At 39.2% G+C, this 22,005-nt stretch overlaps 2 protein-coding genes and 1 long non-coding RNA gene across 10 annotated transcripts in view; 1 reads left to right on the top strand and 2 right to left on the bottom strand.

Moving 5' to 3' along the window:
• Positions 1-1,429, bottom strand: part of CSDE1 (cold shock domain containing E1) — a 39,751-nt gene extending 38,322 nt beyond the window's left edge. For all 3 annotated transcript variants that reach the window (XM_077842770.1, XM_077842772.1, XM_077842773.1), the window contains exon 1: positions 1,279-1,429. The gene's annotated coding sequence lies outside the window, so the exon portion shown is untranslated. The remainder of the gene's footprint in view (positions 1-1,278) is intronic.
• A 33-nt stretch (positions 1,430-1,462) lies between these two features.
• LOC144280590 (uncharacterized) lies at positions 1,463-7,533 on the top strand. Of its 2 annotated transcripts, XR_013349013.1 has the most exons (3): positions 1,469-2,068; positions 6,765-6,878; positions 7,298-7,533. It is a non-coding gene; the product is annotated as an uncharacterized LOC144280590 (long non-coding RNA). The 2 variants fall into 2 exon arrangements; XR_013349012.1 differs by having other exon boundaries at positions 1,463-2,068; positions 6,765-7,533.
• On the bottom strand, positions 5,264-19,159 carry SIKE1 (suppressor of IKBKE 1). 5 transcript variants are annotated; one of them, XM_077842777.1, is made up of 7 exons: positions 18,823-19,127; positions 18,484-18,589; positions 17,462-17,604; positions 15,933-16,046; positions 13,662-13,715; positions 11,248-11,362; positions 5,264-10,727 (listed from the first exon to the last, which is right to left on the bottom strand). In XM_077842777.1, the coding sequence occupies exons 1-6, from the start codon at positions 18,979-18,981 to the stop codon at positions 11,249-11,251; spliced, it is 690 nt and encodes a 229-aa protein (XP_077698903.1). In that variant the 5' UTR covers positions 18,982-19,127; the 3' UTR covers positions 5,264-10,727; position 11,248. The 5 variants fall into 5 exon arrangements, with proteins under 5 accessions (XP_077698903.1, XP_077698905.1, XP_077698906.1 ...); XM_077842779.1 differs by lacking the exon at positions 11,248-11,362 and having other exon boundaries at positions 9,114-10,727; positions 18,823-19,109; XM_077842780.1 differs by lacking the exon at positions 5,264-10,727 and having other exon boundaries at positions 10,756-11,362; positions 19,016-19,159.
• Between the last annotated feature and the right edge of the window lie 2,846 nt (positions 19,160-22,005).

Below are 22,005 nucleotides of genomic sequence, written 5' to 3'. Positions count from 1 at the left end.
TTCATATAGCATCCTTATAAAAAACTAAGTCTATCAAAGGAAATTTTTTTACAGTGCCATTGGGCGTCCTCCCTCCATCTCCAGCCCTGTCTCCAAACTCTTTTAAAAAGGCCCACATTCTTTCACTCATTTGAGGTGCAAAATAATTTCATCCTACAATGTTCAGATTTTTTGTGTTTGCAGACTGAAGGCTGTTTTAGGGAGCGTTCCCTGCCTCACGTTTGAGTCAAGCAAGAAAGGAGCAGTCTGGGTGTTTCTAAAGGAAAATCTTAAAGCAAAAGAACTGTGACTCTAAAATTTTATACTGATAAAATATCGGTTAAAAACCTCAAGTGTCTCCAACCAGGGCTCTAAAAAACTACAAAGAATGACGAAGCCAAGTCGTTCATTGCTCAATGTAGGCCAGGCTCCTGCACCAAAGAACCAGAGACGGTGTTAAGGACGACTCCACTGAGCTCTAACAGCACGCCCTAATCCCAGGATATTAGAGAGGGAGCCACGTGCCTAAGATTAGAGATTGGTTCCCTTTCTCAAGAAGCCGAAGGGGGAGCAAGAAGGGAAGGCTGGGTGCTGAGACTCAAGACAGACAGCTCCAGGTGAGCCTAAGTAAAGATGACACTTCGAGTGTGCTACTGTGCCAGACGTGGCCGGGGAAAAGGCTCTGAGCATTTAGATGGAGCAGGGTCTCGGTCCATACACGAAGGAGGCGCCAGTACCGCACTGCGCTCTGATACTCGTAGTCAGATCCTCGAGCAGGTGACAAGACAGTAAACTATACGGTCCACAGTGAGAGTAGGCCCCTCACCCTCTGCCTCGGGCTCCTCCAGTCTCACACAAAGGACCGCGCCACCACCCCCTCGCCCCGCCCGCCGGGACTTGTAGTTCCCGTTTCCCCCACCAAGCCGCAGAGGAGGAAGTGGCTAGACTACAATTCCCAGCAGCCTCCGCGCCCGAGCCCCGCACCCCTGCCTCCATCTTGGCTGCGGTCGGAGCCTCCATTTTCGCTCCCTCCCCCCACTGTAGACACCACCACCACCACGCGCGGCTGCCTGGCCTAGGCTCTTCGTTTCTGCTCTGAGGCCTGACGTGAAGCTTAGACAGTTAAACGGGGGCCAGGTGGAAAAGCCCAGGGTAGAGACTCAGGGGGAAATCTTCTCTGCCCGGAGCTCTAGGAGTGCCCACCTTGACTCAGAAGTCTCTCCCGTTAGTCTTGGTCTTCTCATCTGTCCCTAGACTGGCTTCTTGCTACCCCCAACTGGACCCCGAGGTCGTACTCACCCCAACAGCTCAGCGCCCCCTCTCCAGCGCCGCCATAAGCAGCACGGCCCGGTACGTAGGAATAAATCTCGCTTCTCTCGCGAGAGTTGCGGGCTCCGAGCGCGTGCACGGGAAGCGGGGCGGGGTGTTGGGGGGGGGGGAGGTACTCCTAATACGCCTGCGCATGAGGGTTGAGTGACGCCAACCGGTGCCCTGCGCCTAACCACAACCAAGATGGTGCCACTGTTAGCCCTACGTTCCCTCCCCTGGGAGCTGCGGGAAGCAATTTCGGTGTTTACTGACTCCGCTGGGACGCCGGGGGCGGGGGGGCGGGTAACTTTGGGCGTCTCTGCTCTTTGCAAACCTGAATATGCCTAAAGCAGCGAGGCCAGGGTAAACTTTAAGGGCGAACAATTTGGAGGACTTATCAAGGAATGTCTTATAAAGGATTTCGCTTTTCTCAGCGATAATCCGGAAGCCCCAGACCCAGATTCTCCTCACAGTGCAAGCTTTTTTTTTCTGTCTGCTATAATACACTGGAGTTTTCATTAGTATAGAGTAGGTTTTCAGTAAGGTAATTCGGAACTTTTACGCGAGACCTTTGTTTGCCAGAAACTATATTGGTTGCAACAGATGGACAAGAGTGAGCAAAGCGGCATAATCATTAAAGAACAAAACAAAAAACCCCACAACTCCTTCAACTGACCTTTGTAGTCACCAGAAGATATTTGTGTTGTATCCCGTAATCAAAGAAGCTGAATCAGTAACCAAAAGGTGGAAATCAGGGCAAATGGATGATTAATCCAACGAGGTAAGAGGAAGGAGGAAAATGGTTAATTGTGTCCACAGAAAAGTTCAATGAATTATCCCTTGTCAAACAATGGAGCAGTACCCTCTGGTGAGAGGAATGCTTTTCCCAGATTCCATGGCTCTCTCTCTTGACAGTATTGGGTAAACAATGACCGGTCATGCTCTTGAGAACTCTGCTACCCACTTTATTTTCGCTTTCAACACATTTATCCTGCATCTCTTATATGTCATCGTTGGGGTGTGTACAGTTCTCAAAATAAATGGATGTTTCTGTCCTCAAGGAACTTTCAGTCTAGCATCATTCAGTAATCGCAAAAACAAGTTTAAACGTGTACAGCAAAGTAAATGCAGTGTTAAGAGAGTAAATACCCTCCAATTCTCAGCAAATTATCTTGAATTCTAAGAGGAGGCAGTATCCTATTTAGGATGTTGAAAGATTTTTTTCTCTTACCTCTGTTGGTATTGGTCCAATTCCATTCCACCTCCAAGCTGCCTCTTTGTTCCCTTTAATGACTTCCCCTGTTTTCCTAGGCACAAGATATTTGCTTCATATTTGCTTTCAATGCTTTCCTAGCTCACTGAATTGTAATTATTAGTTTATACTCGGTAGTGATACTTTTAGGACAGGGCCTGTGACATTCATCTTTGTATCCTTGGTCCTGGCAGTGCTTGGCATAGACAACTCTCAAAAGTTTGTAGAATGAATAGCACTGAACAACAGTGTAGGAAGTTGTTAGAAATTGGAATGTTCTGTTGGGGGCAGTACAAATCGTTTGATATATCAAACCAGCTGTTTTGTTTCCTTTGTCCATTTCCTAAATTGAGATCTCTTCTCAGCAATAGATCTAGTCTGGATATTCCAATCTAATGTTACAGAGAAACTGCCCAGGGCTCTTGCACTAGAAACAAGGTCATGTGAAGCTGGGCTAAAAGTAGAATTAGGTCTAAGAGTGCACATTCTCAAATATCACAGTAATGGGAAATGTAAAAAGATAATAGTCTCACTAAATTCTATCTATACAATTGCAATTAATTCAGAAGAATGGGTCTTGATTTCTACCATTACACATAGTTTCTAAATACTTTCTTAAATCATATAATCATTTCATCCTCATCATTCTGATTTTGTCTCAATTGCCTTTAAATTCCTCCCAGGGGACACCTGGGTGGCTCAGCAGTTGAGTGTCTGCCTTTAGCCCAGGGCGTGATCTCAGGGTCCAGGATCCAGCCCCAAATCCGGCTCCTTGTGGGGAGGCTGCTTCTTGCTCTGCCTCTGCCTCTTTCTTTCTCTCTCTCTGTCTCTCATGAATAAATAAAACTTAAAAAAAATAAATTCCTCCTCAGTCCATAATTACTATCAGTTTACACTTAATACAAAATACAAATATGCATACATCCTGAGGCATACATTTTAGCTTTCAATGCATTCAAGAAAGCAAAAGATGGAATTATTTGATTTAAATCACTAGTGTAAGTGATTTATTCTTTCTACAAGTACTACTCATAACTAGAAGTTGGTTTCATTTTTAGAAGATCACTACATTTTAAGGCAATTTTTTCAGATTAATTTTGAAGTCAAATTTAAAAGCTATAAAAATATACTTATGAAAAAATATACTTATGGTGTTATGTTTATTATTTTAAACAGAAGTTAAAGCAGAAACTGGTGAAGTCATTTGGGAAACCTTCTCCTATACCATGGGGTAGTCTTGGATTTTGAGGAGATACTTAGTCTATTAAGGAATAACCTGAGGGGCTCCTGGGTGGCTCAGTCGGTTAAGTGTCTGCTTTTGGCTCAGGTCCTAGGATTGAGCCCTGTATTGGGCTCCCTGCTCAGCAGGGAGTCAGCTTCTCTCTCTCTCTCTCTCTCTCTCTCTCCCTCTCTCCCTCTGGCCCTCCCCCTGCTTGTGCTTGCTTGCTTGCTCGCTCGCTCTGTCAAATAAAATCTTTTTTAAAAAAAGGAATAACCTGAAACAAAAAAATGCATACATTATTTTTTGGTATTTATCATACTAATTTTTCTTCTCTGAGAAACTTAAAGAGACAATGAAATTAATTATGATTGTGGGGCTTTTTTTCCTCTCTACAATTATCAATAAGCACATATCTCTGGGATATATTTGAGATTGAAAGTAAGCATTCTTACACATTCGTAAGATTTTCTTGGGCAGTGATGGATGGCAACTGTATAGGATGAGATTTTTGTAAGTTCTCATTGAAATGTGAAAAATTAGGTCAATGTGGAGATTTTTTAAAAATAAGGCTAAATTTATTCAAAATTTTAAGGACTGTTTTTACTCTGACATTATGTTCTTCCTATTTAAGGGAAGTAAAGGGAACTTCTTTTGTAAAATTCTGGTAATAGTGGATGGTAAAGGGATCCACATTCAAGATTTTAGAACAGGAAAACATTTAGAGCAGAAACTTTCATAAAGAATAATCATTTCTTATTATTAAGAAATAATTAAGATTTAGTCCTAGAACCATGCATTCCAAAACTTTGTATTCATTAATAAGCCCCCAACAGTTAAGATGCATTGTGTAAATAAGAATGATATAATAGCAATATGTAATAAAAATGTTAGAATTTAAATAAGAATAATGCAAAAACTATAATGCTTCCCTTTAAAGTGTCAACATTGCATGTAAGGCAAGAATTATGTGGACATGCTAAGCTGCTGCACTATAAAGGTAGTCATTTTAACACTTTAGCTCTGGGAATCAGCCATAGGGAAGGATAGAGCAAAATAATATTGTCAATTCAACTTAAATTAAATCCTAATGAAAACCAATTGCACTTAAGATAAAATCCAAAGTCTTTTACCATGGCCTACAAGGCCCTAAGTGACTTAGTTCCCACTAAATCTCTAACCCTAGTTCACCATGATTTAATTCCATTGCTATTTTGGTTCTTCCAACATTGTAAATTTGTTCCTACTCAGAAGTCTTACATTTACTTTTGCCTCCATCTGGAATGCTCTTTCCCTAAAACCATCACCTTTTTTTTTTTTTAATAGATTTATTTTATTCATTTTAGAGAGTGCACCCTGGGTGGGTGAGTGGGGGGGCGGGGGGGGAGGCAGAGGAACAGAGATAGAATCCTGAAGCTGACTCCCTGCTGACTGTGGAGGCCAACCTGGGGCTCAATTCCAGGCCCCTGAAATCATGACCTGAGCAGAAGCCAAGAGCCAGCCAGGTGCCCTGCACGCACCCCCACCCCATCATCACTTTTTGGGACTTTCTCATCATTCAGTTTTTAGCTCAAATGTTACAGTCTCACAAAAGTCTTCTCTAAAGTAAAAGTAGCCATTATTGCCATCATTCTCTATAATATTAGCTGGCTTTATTGTCTTCATAACATGTATTGCCATCCAAAATTAACACATTTATGGGTTTGTTAATTCCTCTTCTTCCTAAACAATAGCCCAAGCTTCAGTTCTCTGGTTCATCATTGCATCTCCTAAACCTAGGACAGGGACTAATATAACACTAAGTACTTAATAAATATTCATGAATTAATGAATTATACATTTCATTAAATCTAAAACAGTATAGATTGTACATCATTATTTGTGCACCAGCAAAAAGAAAATATGTTGCCATTTTCACTCTGACATAATACTGTTATTACTTAGAATTTTTGTATTTATGAATGGAGCTCTTTAAAACTTATTTAGATATAGTTTAGGTCTAATTAGATAAAAGTTTTAAAATGTTTTTATCATGTGTCATTCATGTGTATATAGTAAAAAGTAAAAAGTAAAAAAAAAGTAAATTGGTGAAGGTATTCCTAAAACTTCTTCACAAAACTTAACTTTTCTGAATCTCTTTCTTTGTAGTAATAAATTTGACTATATTTTAATATAGTCATTGATCAACAGACAGCATTAAAAATTAAAAATCAACAAACTAGGAGAATTATGTTTGTAACATGTTTAAAACTGACAATGTAATAGTATCATGATTATATACTAAATCAATACATATGAATAAGAAAAAGTCAAGGAAAAGAAGTGAGAGAACAACTTGAGTGTATACATTAAAAAAAACAAACAACCGTGTAGCGGTGCCTAGGTGGCTCAGTCAGTTAAGCATCTGCCGTCGGCTCATCTACCTTCGGCTCAGCCCACCTAGGGCTCCCTCCTCAGTGTAGAACCTGCTTCTCCCTCTCCCTCTGCTACTCCCCTTGCTCGTGCTCTCTCTCAAATAATTTTTAAGTTTTAAAAATTAAAAAAATAAAAATTTTATAGGCAAATAAACTTTTGAAATTATGCCTCAGTAAGCAAGGGAATGTGTATTTGTTGACATAATTTAATTTTAGACTTACAAAAGAATTAGAAAAATTGTATAGAAAGTTCTTATAAACCCTTCACCCAGTTCCCCCCCCCCCCCGCCTTTTTTTTTTTAAAGATTTAGTTATTCTTGAGAGACACAGAGAGAGGCAGAGACATGGGCAGAGGGAGAAGCAGGCTCCCCATGGGGAGCCTGACGCAGAAGTCCATCCCAGGACCCTGGGATCACAACGTGAGCCAAAGGCAGATGCTCAGCCACTGAGCCACCCAGGTGTCCCTTCCCCTTATGTTAAGCTTACCTAACCATAGAACAATATTTAAAACTAGGAAATTAACCTTGACACAATATTAACTAAATTACAAAATTAATTCAGGTTTCCCCCTAATATCCATTTTATTTTCCAGAATCAAATCTGGGTCCCACCATGGATTGGTCCACTGTTGTTAGGTCTTCTTACTCTCCTCCATTTTGTGGCTGTTCCTTATCTTTCATGACCTGGACACTCTGGAACAACATTGGTTAGTTATTTTGTAAACATCCCTGAACTTGTTTTTATCTGATGTTTCTCTTGCTTAGTTTGAGGTTATGCATTATTTTGAAGAATGTTACAGTGATGATGTACCCTTCTCACTGCAAAATACCAGGATGCATAAGATGTTGAAATGTATTAGTGATGTTTACCTTAATCAATTGGTTAAAGTGCAGTCGGCCAGGATTATTCATAGTAAAATTGTTATTTTTCCTTTACAATTACTGATGTTTGGAGGGAGATACTTTGGGACTATACTTAGTTGAATTGTCCTCTCAAAATTCATGTTTACTCAGAAGCTTAGAATGTGGCCTTGTTTGGAAATAGGGTCTTTGCAGATGTAATCAAATTAAGATGAAGTCATAACTGGATTATGGTAAACACTAATCCAATGACTGATTTTCTTAGAAGAGGGGAATTTGGACACAGACACAGACATACAGGGAGAATATCACGTGAAGACTGAGGCAGAAATTGCAGTAATAGATCTAGAAGCCAATGAATGCCAAGAATTGCCAGAAGCTAGAAAAGGGAATGGAACGCATTCTCCCTTCAAGCCTCCAGAAGGAATCAACCTTGTCAACACCTTAATTTCAGACTTCTAGCCACCAGAACTGTGAGAGAATAAAGGTCTGTTGTTTTAAGCTATCTGGTTTGTAGTAATTTGTTACGGTATCTCTAGGAAACTAACAGAGACTAGGCAAATCTTTTTCTGCTTGAACTTTAGTTTTAGCCTACATTAATAGATCTTGCTGAATCTCTTTTTGACTCATCGCTGTGCAGGTTTTTCCTCACAGAATTATTCTTGGGCCACCAAGAATACTGGTAATGCAGGATTTCCTAAGAGTGCTTCATTGTTTTATCCAGGATTTTATTCCTGCTAAGAGCCATGTGGCTGGCAAAATTCTAAGATGGCTACCAAGAATCCCACCAGCTGGTGTACATGCTGTGTATAATCCCCTGTTCTTGAGCATAGGCTGGACCTGTGAGTATTAGAGGTTACCTCATACCTTCTTTATGGTAAAGAGATTACTGCAGTTCTAATTAAGATCTCAAATCAGTTGGGTTAATCAAGAGGGAGATTCTTCTGGTTAGGCCTAACCTAAGCAGGTGAGCTTTTATTTATTTTTAAGATTTTATTTATCTTTAGAGAAAGAGGAGGGGAAAGAGAAAGGGTTTGAAGGGAGGGGCGGGGGGGAGAGAATCTCAAGCAGACTCCCTGCTGAGTGTGGAGCCTGATGCAGGATTCGATCTCAGGACCCTGAGGTCACTACCTGAGCTGAAACCAAAGTTGGTTACTTAACATTGAGCCACCCAGGCACCCCTCAGGTGAGCTTTTAAAAGGGAGCCTAGAGGTGGGAGACAAGGGAGGTCAGAGAGATGATCTCCTGTTGGCCCTGAAGTCCTAGGAGTTTTACACCTGCACAGAAATGAATTTTACCAACAACCATGTGAACTTGAGAGAGGGCCCAGAGCCCCAGAGGAGATGCTAACCTATGTTGACACCTTGATTTCAGCCTTGTGAGATCATTAGATGGGAACCTAGTTAAACTCTGCATTGACTTCTGACTTCTGAACTGTAAGAGAATATATGGGCATTGCTTCGAAGTGTTAAATGTGTGGTAATGTTACATAGCAGTAGAGAATGAATATAGCCATACTCCCAAGTGCTTATACTGACACTCTTTTGATCTTACAAGAAGGTTCACATGAATGAAAAGTTCAGACAACAGCTAAACCTCAACTCCCTTCTCAAATAGTGCTTAAAAGTTTCTTGACCAAAACACCAAGAGCTTACCTTTGTCCAGTCATGCCATCAGGAACATAGCCAATTTTGCATATGCTTAGAATCAACCACACCACAAACCTGTACATGTGTAAGACTTATGTGTAAGATATGTTAAAATATGAAATAAATGAATCTTAGGATATCATGCAGAAGTCCACTTCCATCCATTCCTCATGTATTTTTAGGAGGCTAGATGAAATGTTCAATGAATTGTAGTTCATTTAGAAGCTCTGAAGGTTCTGCCTCTTTAGTTGAGCGATAAAAGAAAAAGCATTATCTGCTTTCCATTGTATTAACAGATAATAGTCCTTAATTCCCTCTGAAAGTTGCTTAGACAACTGCAAATGAAATAACTGAAAAATGTGCAATATGACTGCTTATTGTGAAATATATCTAATCTAAATGAGTTAGATGGAGAATTAAAAATTAAGAAGTCCGATATCAGCAAGGGTTTTAAAAATGCATTAATTGTACTTTATGTATCATAATCTATTATATAGTCACAATGAAATATAATGGACCAGTGGAAATAAATAATAGCTATGTGTAACAAAAGGATCTTAGAAACATAATGTTGAGTGAAAAAAATCATATCCCTATAGACTATGTAAAATATACCATTTTTATACAGCTCAAAAAGGAACAAATCTAGAACATGTCACTTTAGGGATTCATACATATTTTATGTCTTTTTTGCATGTGGTAAACTATCAAAAAGGGAGAAGGGAGGTGGGGAGAGACAGGAGAGGAGCTCAAATTGATAAATACAAAGTACAGGTAATGTTCTAATTCTTAAGTGAGGTGACAAATGATTGTTTGATAATCTATTTGTATGTTACACATCCTTTTATAAGTGTTAAATATTAAAATATAACACTATGTATAAAGTGTTGGCAAAATCTGTATTTGCATGGTTGCCTTTGGTTTTGCTTTGAAGTAGGCTCCATGCCCAGCATGAAGCCCAACATGGGGCTTGAACTCACAACTCTAAGATCAAGACCTGAGCTGAGATCAAGAGTTAGGCACTTAACTGACTGAGCCACAGCACATGCTGCATGGTTGTTTTCAAAACTATACTTATTTTACCAGTCAGTGTTCTTAATTATAGGCAATTCAGGTTAACTTTAACAAAAAAGTGTTTTTTAAAAAGGCTAATCAGCATCCTCAGGATGTCTAAGACAGCCAGAAAAACCAGAATTAGAGGCTACAGAGCCTCTACTACTACTTCAGATAATCTATTATCTACTTCAGATAATTGCTTCAGTGAAGATCCCACTGTGTGGCAGAGACACTGCAGCTTATACCAGCGACCCTGCTGACACTGGATACTGAGTGTCACTAAAGCCACTTTTGCTGCTTCTTTGTGAAACTGCGTAGAGTAGCCAGTGTTGTAGGCCTTTACGCAGAGAATACTGCATAGTTTCTTGCTTCTTTGCCTAAATTTTAAAGTTGAAGGTGGTTGCAAGTTCCTTAGCTGAAAAGAGGCTGGGAAAACGTATCTGACACTTTCAAATTTCTTAGGAGGGAGGCAGGCTCTGCCTCATTAGGTGAGGGATTCCCTAAACAGGATAGGAACAAGGATATTGCGCTTGACTACCCAACACCTTCAGCTAATGCCTTCACTTGTTAAAACTTTCAACATAAAAGGACTTGTCAGACATTGTTAATTGCTTTCTCAATACTCTTTCCTCCTTGCTAACGGAATACTGATTTTATTTGAGGCAACTATGTACCCAGCTTTTGCAGATAGAAGTACGAATTTAAAGAGGCAAGCAAGACAGGGAAATATGTCTGGAATTTCTGGGAAAGCTTTGCTTTTCTTCGTAAAAGAGGGTACATACAGTTGGCACAGGACATTTCCCTTTTTCTTCCTGCCTTCAATATGGCCAAGACATCTGGTACAGCACCAACCTTCTTGTAACCACAAGAAAAGAACATGAAGGATGAGAAACGGCAGATGTGAAAGACAGAACTGCATTCTTCTGTACATAGGTAAGACCACTGATTAAATATTGTCCATGTCAGTTACATGCTCTCAGCTACATCATTCTAGAAAAGAGATGACAAATACGTCTCATTAGTTAAGACTCCATTTATTGAATTCATATTTTCTAATAAATGGGCTGTGGTGTTTCTTTTGCACTATTAGTAAAAATAGATTTTGCTAATCAAGAACCACTTGAACTCTGACCAGTATTTGGCATTTAAAGGCATCTTAATGTAGTGGTTAAGAGTATGTTTAAGAGTCTCTCTGGATTGGAGTCTTAGTTCCAGTTTAGACATACAGCATAACCTCCTTGTGCACAAGAATGCATAAAATGAGGTACAGCTGAAATGGAGATTATATGGTAAATGAAAAGCACCAAGCTTTCTCCTCCATATAGCCCCTCCTCTGTATCGTATTCATCCTCATATTGGATGTATCACTGCACTGTAATTATATGTATACTTATCTCCTCTACCAAATTTTTCTTCAAAAAGTATCAAGGCCTTTCCCCCACCTTTTTTCTATTCATAACTCCAAATGAAGTGCCTGGTACATAGATTAGATGAATTCTCAAGCTAGTACCTTAGACGTTATCTGGGATGATTATTAAAATACAAATTCCTGGATCCCACTCCCAAATTTCTATTTTAGTAGTCTGCAAGCCATTTTGGGGAACACTGAAGTAGTCCTCCAACATCTGAATCAAATTGTAGATAATGTATTAATATAAGTCAAGGTAAAAGGTAAGGTATTATTAAGGTAAAAATCGATAATAAAAGATTTTTCAAGGTACTCACAAACTCAGTCTTAATTTTATAATTTGATTTGTAATTGTATAATTTTGGATTTCTAATCATGAGACTACCATTTTAGAAACAACTATTTTTAGTTATGCTGCTGACTACATTATGCTAATTACAAGATACTTATGAAAAGCCCTGTCTACCTGACAGGTTGATATGTATATGAAAAATAAACCTTTGAATTTCCTAATTAAGACTCATTACTGAGTAAAATTAACTGTTATTCTCAAAGTGAGGTTTTTATTAGAAATGATGTATTTGTATTAACACTAGCCAGAATTTACATTATGTAGGGCAATGAGAGCTCTTTAAACTCAAACTCCAAGCTTTTGATTTGCCAAGGGGAAAAGTTAACATATAGGTTTATCCTCATATCCAAGACATAAACAACTTTATGACTTTAAAGGAACAGAAGGTAGATAAGGAGACACCATGTCATACTTTAATGGGCCATTTGATGACTATCATTTTTACTGAAAACTGGCTATGGCAGCTGACATATTGTACAAGGGTACCTGTGTTCTAAGTGGAACCGTGGGACACACAGAGACACTTAGGGCATATACTTCAAGCTAAATGGCTGGACTAAAGTTTTACTTACTCTTGGGAAACAAGATAAAAATGCCTGCACTGGGGGTGAAAGTGTTTTTCAGATTCTATGCAGGACTTTGAATAGAAATTCGAGTTTCTAAAATGACATATACTTAATCACTAAAGACCACCATTAAAGAACTTTGGCAAAGTTCTTTCAATATTACTAGGATCAGATGTTTTTAGGATATCTTAGTGAGGTTCTATTGTTTTAACTGGAGTTATTTCTTTATGGCAGTATTAAAGAAATTTTACATCACGCAAAGCATTAACAAAAACTTTAATACTGTGTCTCTCCCATGCAGTATGGTGCTTAGTGCTACTGGAAAATACGGATAGGTTTAAGATTCATCATTTCAGTTATTTTTGGGCAAACCCAAACTGATTAATTACATGGAGTAATTTGTAAATTTGTCATGTGTGACTAAACTGAGATGGGCAAATGGGTTGATAAATGAGCCTAGTTGACCGCTCAGCATTTGAATCTCAACATTGCTTTGTTGTCTACACAGCACAATGAATGTAATAACTCTCATTAGGTAATAAAACTTTGCTGCCTCGTGAAAAATGGATCTAAAAATAAAGCCAACTATCCATACTAATAATGAAAGACATCTAAGTAAGTGATGGTCCTTAACTGTAAGACAGAAGTTATATATAAATTAAATAGAATGTAGTACCTAAAAACTATGATGTGAATAAACCCATTGTATGCTCTTCCACTGAATAAACCACCCAAGTTGAAGATTTCCTAGGACAATATTGAAAAGTTGACTACTAATATCTAATAGAATAAATAACAGCTACTTTCAGCAGTTGAACTAAGGGTACAAATGTATGTGCACACACACAGGACAAACTTCTCAGGATTCTTTGAACAATATGCTGACTCTACTATCGCTAGAAGAAAAGGGTGATCTATTTTCAAGTATATTTCTTGGGCACTAGCAGTAGGTTCTCTCAAATTAAGAGTAAAGACACCACGTCATAAAGTGCCAACTCTTAGCACCAGAGACCTAAAACTTCATAGTAGGTGAATGACATTACAAATCAGAGAATCTGCCAATCTAGTTCTGTGGAATTGTATTCCTTTTCTCAAATGGGAAAAAAAAAAATCTAGGCTATGCCAAATAGATTTAAAAAGCTAGTATCTTTAAAAAAATTTTTAGACTTTTTTTTTTTTTTAGACTTGTAACTTACAATCCTATATAAATAAAAATTGCTGGCTTATAATAAAGGATCTAAGTTTGAGAGATGTGAAGAAACAAAAAGGATCTGATACCACAGTTTATATAAATTGAGGTCCCAGAACTGAAAATTAAAAACAGTCTCTTAGAGAAAGGAATGGTGAAACTCAGTGTGTATTTTCACAAACACACCCAAAAACTGTTTTGTGGACAGCCAATTTGACTGCAAATTCTAAACTGCCACCTGATACCTTTAATCCACAATATATCAAGTCTGAGGCAAGACACTAAATGGACAATACTCGAACAGAAAGATAATAACTTCCTTCCTTGATAAACAATCTCCAGCTGTCATTTGTAAGTTGAGTTATTTGATGGCTTGGGAAGCAGTGTCCATTGAGTTTTCCTTCCTGACCTGTAGAGATTCACTGCTGATGGACAATAATTCTCGAAGTTCCTTATTTTCAAGCTGGAAAAAAAAAAAAGGTTCATTTATTTTAGGTATTTTGACCATTAAACTGCATCAGAATAATTGTTTTGGGCCAGGAACAGAAGGCGTGTTATTTTAATTTTAAATATTTTACGGAAACAAAATAAGAATTTCCTAAAACACTAATTGTTAATCATTTAACATACATTCATTACTAAGTAATTTCTATATGCCATGTGTTAGGACAACAAGGAAAAATACGAAGCCTCTCTCCACCTGAGGAATTCACTACTTGTCATACGTTTTGTGATTCCCTCAAGTTATACTATTTCTTCTACCTTTTAAATTCCTAATAATATTTTCACTTTGCTCAGTCTTCTCTCCTGGATGTCCTTCAGTTTTGGAGAAAGGAAGAAAAGGGGAAGAAACTACTCACTAGGGACATAGCTAGGTACCCCTGGGTGTCTTACATTTGTCATTTCAAAACAACCTGTAGGGCAGGTATCACTGCTCACATCCATGCTCTTTTTAAGATGAAGACACTGTGGCTCACAAAAGTCCAAAGACTTGTCCAAACTCAGGCAACTTGGATGTGGTATTGCTGGGGTTTCAATCTGATGCCTGTGTTCTTTCCACTTAAAATATACATATATTTTAAACATTTTATTTATTTATTCATGATAGAGAACGAGAGAGGCAGAGACATAGGCAGAGGGAGAAGCAGGCTCTCTGCAGGGAGCCCGATGCAGGACTCGATCCCAGGACCCTAGGATCATGACCTGAGCCAAAGGCAGACACTCAACCACTGAGCCACCCAGGCATCCCTCCACTTAAAATATTAAGGAAAATTTGTCCATTTCCTAAGGGCTTGTTTTCTTATCTGAGTAAATCAGGGAGAGTGTAGATAAGGTCATTTATCATTTTAACTAATTCCTAATTGGGACCTTGTCACTCCCTTTGATTTCCAGGTAGGGCAGCTTGCATTCTCCATCCTTATTCTGCAGGAAATTCTGGTAAAACCACAGCATCTTTAGGCTTCATCTATAGTTTGGGCCTATAGTCATTAAACTGTCTACCATATAAACCACTTCTCTTAGTATTTTGCATCTCTCCTGGTATGTATAAACCATTTCATATCATGTAAGTATTAGACTTACTCCTTTCACTAGACTCTGAGCAGGGATATTCTTTTTCTCTGTGGTATTTCTCAAAGGGCCCAAGTTAGCATCTCATAATAAGCGACATTCAAACCATCTATTGTTTTGTGTTTCCTTAATAATTTTTGGGCATAATAATACCACCAGGCCTTCTTTGGGTAAATTTTTGCTGCTATAATCAAAATATTACACGAAATCACTTAAAAAAAAATAAAGACTATAAGGTTTATAAAATAAACAGCAGGCCCTTGGTTTTGTTCCCCAAAGGCAACCACTTTTAAAACTTTTACTTATTTCTTTTTTTTTTTTTTTAAGATTTTATTTATTCATGAGAGACAGAGAGAGAGAGAGAGAGGCAGAGACACAGGCAAAGGGAGAAGCAGGCTCCATGCGGGGAGCCTGACGTGGGACTTGATCCCAGGTCTCCAGGATCAGGCCCTGGGCTGAAGGCGGCGCTAAACCGCTGAGCCAGCTGGGCTACCCACTTTTACCTATTTATTTAGGTACTTACTTACATAATTAATAGAGGAATAATAATTATTAAAATGCCTAAACTACTATTTCTTATCAATTTCTTACATTACCTATTTGATTTCCTTTTATGACAGAGGGATTTTAACTCACATGTAATTTGTCTCTTCTACTCTTTCTACCCTCTTGATATGACAATATCTCAATTTCTAGCCTATACATAGTTGAAATTTTCATTGTTTGTTGCTGATTAGATTTACTTTCCTGAAAAGGGTATGGAAGAGTTGGTTTTTCTTTAAGACTTATTTTTTAGACAGAGAATGAGAAGGAGGGAGTGACTGAGTGTGAGAGTAAAGGAAGGGGCAGAGGAAGAGTGAGAGAATCTTAAGGAGAAAGAGGCTGAGTGTGGAGCCCAACCTGGGGCTCAATCTCACAACCCTGAGATCATGACGAGCCGAAATCAAGAGCTGGACAATCAACCAACTGAGCCACCCAGATGCCCCTGGAGGGGGAGTTTTAATTTTAAATCATGAATACACAGAAAACATCAATATACTGCCTAGGATAGTGATGGCATACCTTCCAGACTCTGAGAAAACTCCCTGAGTATTGTGAGCAACAATCTTACCTCTAATTGGGCTAGTTTTTCCTGAATCTTACAAAATTGGTCATCATCCACCTGAACTGCTTTCCTCATCACTTCTCCCATTTCACAGATTCTGTCAATCTGACTCTCAATTTCCTGTGAAGATATTAAGAAAAGAGAAAAAGGTGAAAAAGTTATCTTTTTGGCAGATATGAAGTTCATGAGAACATGTGCATGATGATGTTAGAAAGTTCATTTAATCTATGCTACAGAAATTACACAGGCATTTCACTGTAATCCGAGTCCTTAGAGGCAAAGCTATAATAAAGTTATCTTGTAGTATTTACAATTTGTTTTCAAGATTGATTCTAGTCTAACCACCCACTGGACAATGGACAATATCTCTATGTGGCTGTTTAACTTAAATTGAATACTTTTATTGTCAGGAAGCTTACCACAGCTTACCAAAGCTTCCAAGGTACTTTATTCTTTTTTTGGATATATCTCTTCCCAAGTTTTTCACATGAGCTAAACTGTCTCTTTTAATCTTAAAGTTTTTTCCTCCAGATTACAGAAAAATAGTTTTTCTCTTCCAGATGAGAAATGTTTGAGAGCTGCTCACATATTGAAAGTATTCCTGTTCCCTAAGACTTTTGTTAAGTCAGCAAAATGCTTTCAAAGGATTCTAAGATGAAGTTTATGTTTCATAAATTCCATGGAACAAATAGTGAGGTGCCAATTCATTAATCCAGGTTTAAATGATATAGTACATGTAAATGTACAATGCCACCCATGAAGCACTCTAGAAACATAAGCACAATAACTGGGTCTCCCAAATTAAAGCATAAGCAATCAAAGTGTAGAAACTATGCCATGTATTTTTTTTAAAACCATACTTCTAACATAATATGATGCTACGTAGTTCAGTTTATTTATTTTTTTTTTAAATTTTTATTTATTTATGATAGTCACAGAGAGAGAGAGACAGAGAGAGAGGCAGAGACATAGGCAGAGGGAGAAGCAGGCTCCATGCACCGGGAGCCCGATGTGGGACTCGATCCTGGGTCTCCAGGATCGCGCCCTGGGCCAAAGGCAGGCGCTAAACCGCTGCGCCACCCAGGGATCCCCGTAGTTCAGTTTAATAAAGGTTTCTGTCTGCTACATGCCAGGTACTGTGTTAGGTATAAAAGAAGAATCCATGCTCCCTATAATCAAGGAGCTTATAGTTTAGTGAAAGTACAATAATAACCAACCAAGTATTTACTGAGTACCTTCAGCACTACCTTGCATTATGTTTGGTGGAAAAACTAGGCATCCATTAATCTTGCAAAGACATCTTGGGGCAGGTGGGGTGAGGAACCTACCTTAGTCCCACTCAAAGAAAAAAAGCTCCTGAGCAGCCCCTTACCCCCTGCTTTCTAATCATATCCTTACAAGATACAGCAAAATCAACAGCAAATGTGAGAAATATGAAAGACAAGCTTAGTTTTCTTCAAAAACAAGTGAACAATTTAAAATAATTAGAGATTTCAATCTCATTCATTCAGAATTTATTCACTAAAGTTTCTTACTGCAGAGTGAGACTGGTGAGCTTTCAGGACAGGCTCAGCATCCACAGCCTTTTTGGCAACCATTAATTGTAACATCTGTTTCCGGTACTTGCTCATGATGAGTTCCAAAGCATCCTGGTGTTCCTCCAAGGAAACCCATAGCTCTACCAAAAAAAATAAAATCACTTGGCAGTGATGTCTGAGAGATAGCTCCCAAAACCAAAACTCTTTTAACAGAATTTTATGACACGCCATGAAATACCATGAATGCAAAATTATAAATCAGTGTTTAAGTCCACAAAACTCAACAGTTAGGTCTATGTGAAAAATAACTTTCTAGGCAGAGGCAGCTTCATCTGGTATAAACAACATGAGATGTAGAATCAGGAGACAAGGGTTTCAGTTCAGTTCTGTGAGTTACTAGCTTACTACTACTCTTATGCAAATTATTACCCTCTCTGAGCCTATTTCTTAACTGCACTGTAATATTAAGTACCAGCTTATCTACCTCAAAATGAAGATATGATAATACAATGGGATAATATAAATGAAAGCGCACTGTAAACTACTATACAAATAACTTCATACCGCTATTATTAATAATGTACACATCAAGCCTGAGAATATATACCCCGAGGCTAAAATTCAGTTCTTCCACCCTGCACAAGAACATTAAAAAAAAAAAAACCCTCTTCAATCTTAGCGTCAGTGCTTATTTCAATTAATATTTGAACATAAAAAAATCCAAGCCCTTGAGGATATTAACACCTTGTTATGCAAGTATCCATATGGGGATAAAAAAGTAAACCATGCAACAATTCAACTCCACTAAGCTCCCCTTTGATAAGCTTGCCTATATATGCAAAGTCAGTCAGATGACCTTAAAGTAACAAACTTTATCGTTACTGGGCCATCGCAGGATAACGCTTTTAAAAGTACTGATCTGGAGATACATATAGGATGTGAATAGTTCGTTTGGCAAGAACTTTTGAAATATAACTGGATGTTAGAAAATCATAACTACACAAAAAGTCCTGACTAACCTCTGTTTTCCTGCTGCAAGTCTCTAATCTGTGTATTCTCTTGGGACAGCAGAATGTGAGGTTTGAATTTGGACATGTCCTTTATATCGGATGCATCTTCTTGATACTGGACAAACAGAGACAGACTAAGCGCGCCGTTAACAGGAGAACAGCCGCGGATGCAACTGAAGAAGGAGTCGGAGCTCCAGGGCAGCACGCTCAGCCCCGACCCCGAAGGAAAGTCTCACCGCCACCCTCTGAAACCAGGCATACGTTTAAGGCCGAGTTCCCGCTTTCCTTTGCCCTCCACCCCTCGGGTGCACAGATCCTGCGGGCACCGACCCCTACTCTCTGCCCGACCTGGTCCGGAAGCGCCGTCCCCGCCTCCCGCATAGCGGCCACCCGCCGGTGCAGCGCGGCGGACTGATCCACGAGCGACTCTGCGGCCGCGTCGTGTTCCCGTAGCCGCTCGAGCAGCGTCTTGGCGTCTGTCAGGATCTTCTCGATGGTGCAGCTCATAGTGGCCCCGGATCCTTGCTCCCGTCCTGCTCACCTACACTACTCTTCCCTGAACCTGGCTCAGCGTTATCGACGTCACTTCCGGCCGCCCTATGCGCCTGCGCAGTGGGGCCTAGTCCGCGGGTGGCCCTACTTGAACCAGCGGCTTCCGGCAGCCCGGCTGGCCCCGCCCTCGGCTTCCGGCTCCCGCGGTGATCGAGGTGGCGTGTGGCTGGGCGACCCGGGTTTCTTCCTTCCCTGTGGGTTTTGATTGATGGGGATTGTTTTTCAGTCACCGGATTTTAAAATCTTTTTTTGGTGCTTAGTCTCTTTTTAAAATTAATTTTAAAAACTACGGTAAAATACAATAAAATGCACCATCTTAACCATTTTGACACGTACACTCCGGTAGTATTAAGGGGCTTTCTCTGTTACGCAATCGTCCCCACATCCATTTCCAGAACTCTCTTCACCTTGCCAAATGGAAACTCTTAACCCGTTAAATATTAACTACTTATTCCTCCCAGCCACTGGCAGCCACTCTTCTGCTTTCTGCCTTTAGGAATTTCACTATTTCGGATACCTTATATACAGTGAGTGGTGCCACTGTCAATCATATTTGTTGTTTTGTGACTAGCTTATTTCACAGAACGTGTCCTCGAGTTCTGTCCGTGCACATCAGAATTTCCTTCCTGTTTAAGACTGAATTATATCCCATTATATGGGATATAAAATATTAATTATACCCCATTGTATGTCTATGGTATGTTTTGTTTATCCATCCACTGAAGGAATCCCAGCTTTCAGTTCTTTTGGCTATGTACCCAAAAGTGGAATTGCTGGGTCATATGGTAAATCTACCTTGGATTTTTTGAGAAAAGATCATCCTGTTTTCCACAGTGGCTGCACCATTTTACATTTTTTAGCAGCAGTGCGCAAGGGTTCTAATTTCTCCAAGTCCTTGCCCACACCTGGTGTTTTCTGTTGTTGTTAATGATGATCATCTTAATGGGTGTGAGATAGTCATTATTTTCTACTTGCCTATTTTTTCTCTCTTAATTCAATTAATAACTTAAAAGTAAATTAACCAGGGGGCACCTGGGTGGCTCAGTGGTTGAGCGTCTGCCTTTGACTCAGGGCGTGATCACAGGGTCCTGGAATGGAGTCCAACATTGGGCTCCCTGCAGGGAACCTGCCCCTCTGCCCGGGTCTCTGCCTCTGTGTCTCTCATGAATAAATAAATAAAATATTAAAAAAATAAATTAACCAAAAAGGCAATGACCTTTGTACTATTTGTTATATTGGTTTATAAGAGTTTACTTTGTCAAGCTTGTATATCAAACTTCATCCTTTTTCATTCTTACTTTAATAAGTATTTTTGGAGGATCTGCTTTGTTACAGGCACTGTTTAGTGTCTAGAACATGGCAGACAATGACACAGGGTATCTGCACTTAAGGAATTAATATTCTAATGGGAGAAAGAGTTCATACTCAAATAATTGAAGGTAATGACAGGATTAGGGGGCAAGAGCCTCAGAGCAGTAGTGAGAGTTTAGAGAAGCAGCAGGAAAAGAACAGTGCATTTTACTTTTGTATTCCCAATAGCTGGCACAATGGAGACATTCAATAACTGTTTCTCAAGATGGAGATCAGGAACAAGTTCAACAAAAATAACAAATCAGGACTACAGACCAACAGGGAAAAGATTAACAAAGAACCACAGATATAAAGAGGTTTCATTCAATCATTAAAACAAAACACTTTCCCTAAGTGATGTCTTTCCCTTACTTGTCTTTGACTTCCATTCAGGGATGGTGGTTCTCAAATCCATCTCTGTGGCCCCAACCTCTTTCATGAGCCTAGAGTATATATTTTTGGTTGCTTATAGGGTATTTGTAGAAGGACAACAAGGTCAAAACCTGATCTCATTATTGTTGTTTATAAACCTGCTCCTCCATCTGTTTCAGTAAAGAGCACATTCATACCCATTTGCCCAAAACAGAATCCTGAAAGTTGTCCTTTATTCTTTCTAGTTATTCTTCACACTTAATTAGTTATCAAAGCAATATATGTCCTTTATGTCTTTAGGACATATTTCCTTCTTTGTATTCTCACTGCTACTGGGTAGGTTGGGCCATCATCATTTCTCATCCAAATGAAGCAATAACAGTCTCCCAACTGGTCTCCCTACCTCAAATCACCTTCTCCTCTAATAGCTCTCCCACAAGGACACCACAAGTGCTGCTGCCCTTTCAGTGGTGATAATTATTCTTCTCTGCCCACATAAGGGCTGAGAACTACACTGGTCATTCTAATTCCCCAATGACACTGCCAGACAATTACTCATACCCACTACTCTGTAAAACCTCTACTTTATTTGAAGTTTGTATCTTCCAGCTGAAGAATCCTCTATTCCTCCTTATTGCAATCAATTACTGACCTTCTGCATTAGGTACTCTCCTTTATTCATAGATTTGAGGAATTGGCATGCAGTCTTTTTAATTCTTCATGCTTTGTGTGACATTCACGTCCATGTGGATAATTTATCTAATAGTCTTCCTTGGCCTCCTCATTTCTAGAGACATTGAACTTATTTTGGATGTTCATGGTCATACCCCTCGTTTTTTTTTAAATAAAAGATTTTATTTATTTATTTATGAGAGACACACAGAGAGAGGCAGAGACACAGGCAGAGGGAGAAGCAGGCTCCCTGCAGGGAGCCCGATGTGGGACTGGATCCCAGAACCCCAGGATCACAACCTGAGCCAAAGGAAGACACTCAACCACCTAGGTGCTCTCATGGTCATACCCTTGATCATTCACCAAGAATTGTTCCTTATCAGAAGTTGTAAGCTTTCATGTCTAATTGTTTGACTTGTAGTCAATCTGTCTAGTTCTTGCAGCCTTTTCTCCCACTATTGTCTCTTTGACCTCATCTAGCTCTTCTTTTTTTGAATATGTCCATATTATCTCTACCCATAAGATTACTTTTTTGTGGTCTAATTTTCTTTCCCTGACCAGACAGGGAGGGCTCTTATTTTTTTT

This window comes from Canis aureus, chromosome 12 (assembly GCF_053574225.1).
Source record: "Canis aureus isolate CA01 chromosome 12, VMU_Caureus_v.1.0, whole genome shotgun sequence".
Classification (NCBI taxonomy): domain Eukaryota; kingdom Metazoa; phylum Chordata; class Mammalia; order Carnivora; family Canidae; genus Canis; species Canis aureus.
The sequence above is the reverse complement of the archived record's forward strand: the minus strand, read 5'-3'. Positions and strand labels throughout refer to the sequence as shown.

What these genes read in the sequence shown, in the direction of transcription:
- SIKE1 (XM_077842777.1), bottom strand. Translation starts at nt 18,981, where the DNA reads ATGAGCTGCACCATCGAGAAGATCCTGACAGACGCCAAGACGCTGCTC. An exon ending in GGACGGCGCTTCCGGACCAG is followed by an intron (nt 18,590 to 18,822) that starts GTCGGGCAGAGA and finishes CTGTTTGTCCAG; the next exon opens with TATCAAGAAGATGCATCCGA. An exon ending in AAAAACTAGCCCAATTAGAG is followed by an intron (nt 13,716 to 15,932) that starts GTAAGATTGTTG and finishes TTTTTTTTCCAG; the next exon opens with CTTGAAAATAAGGAACTTCG.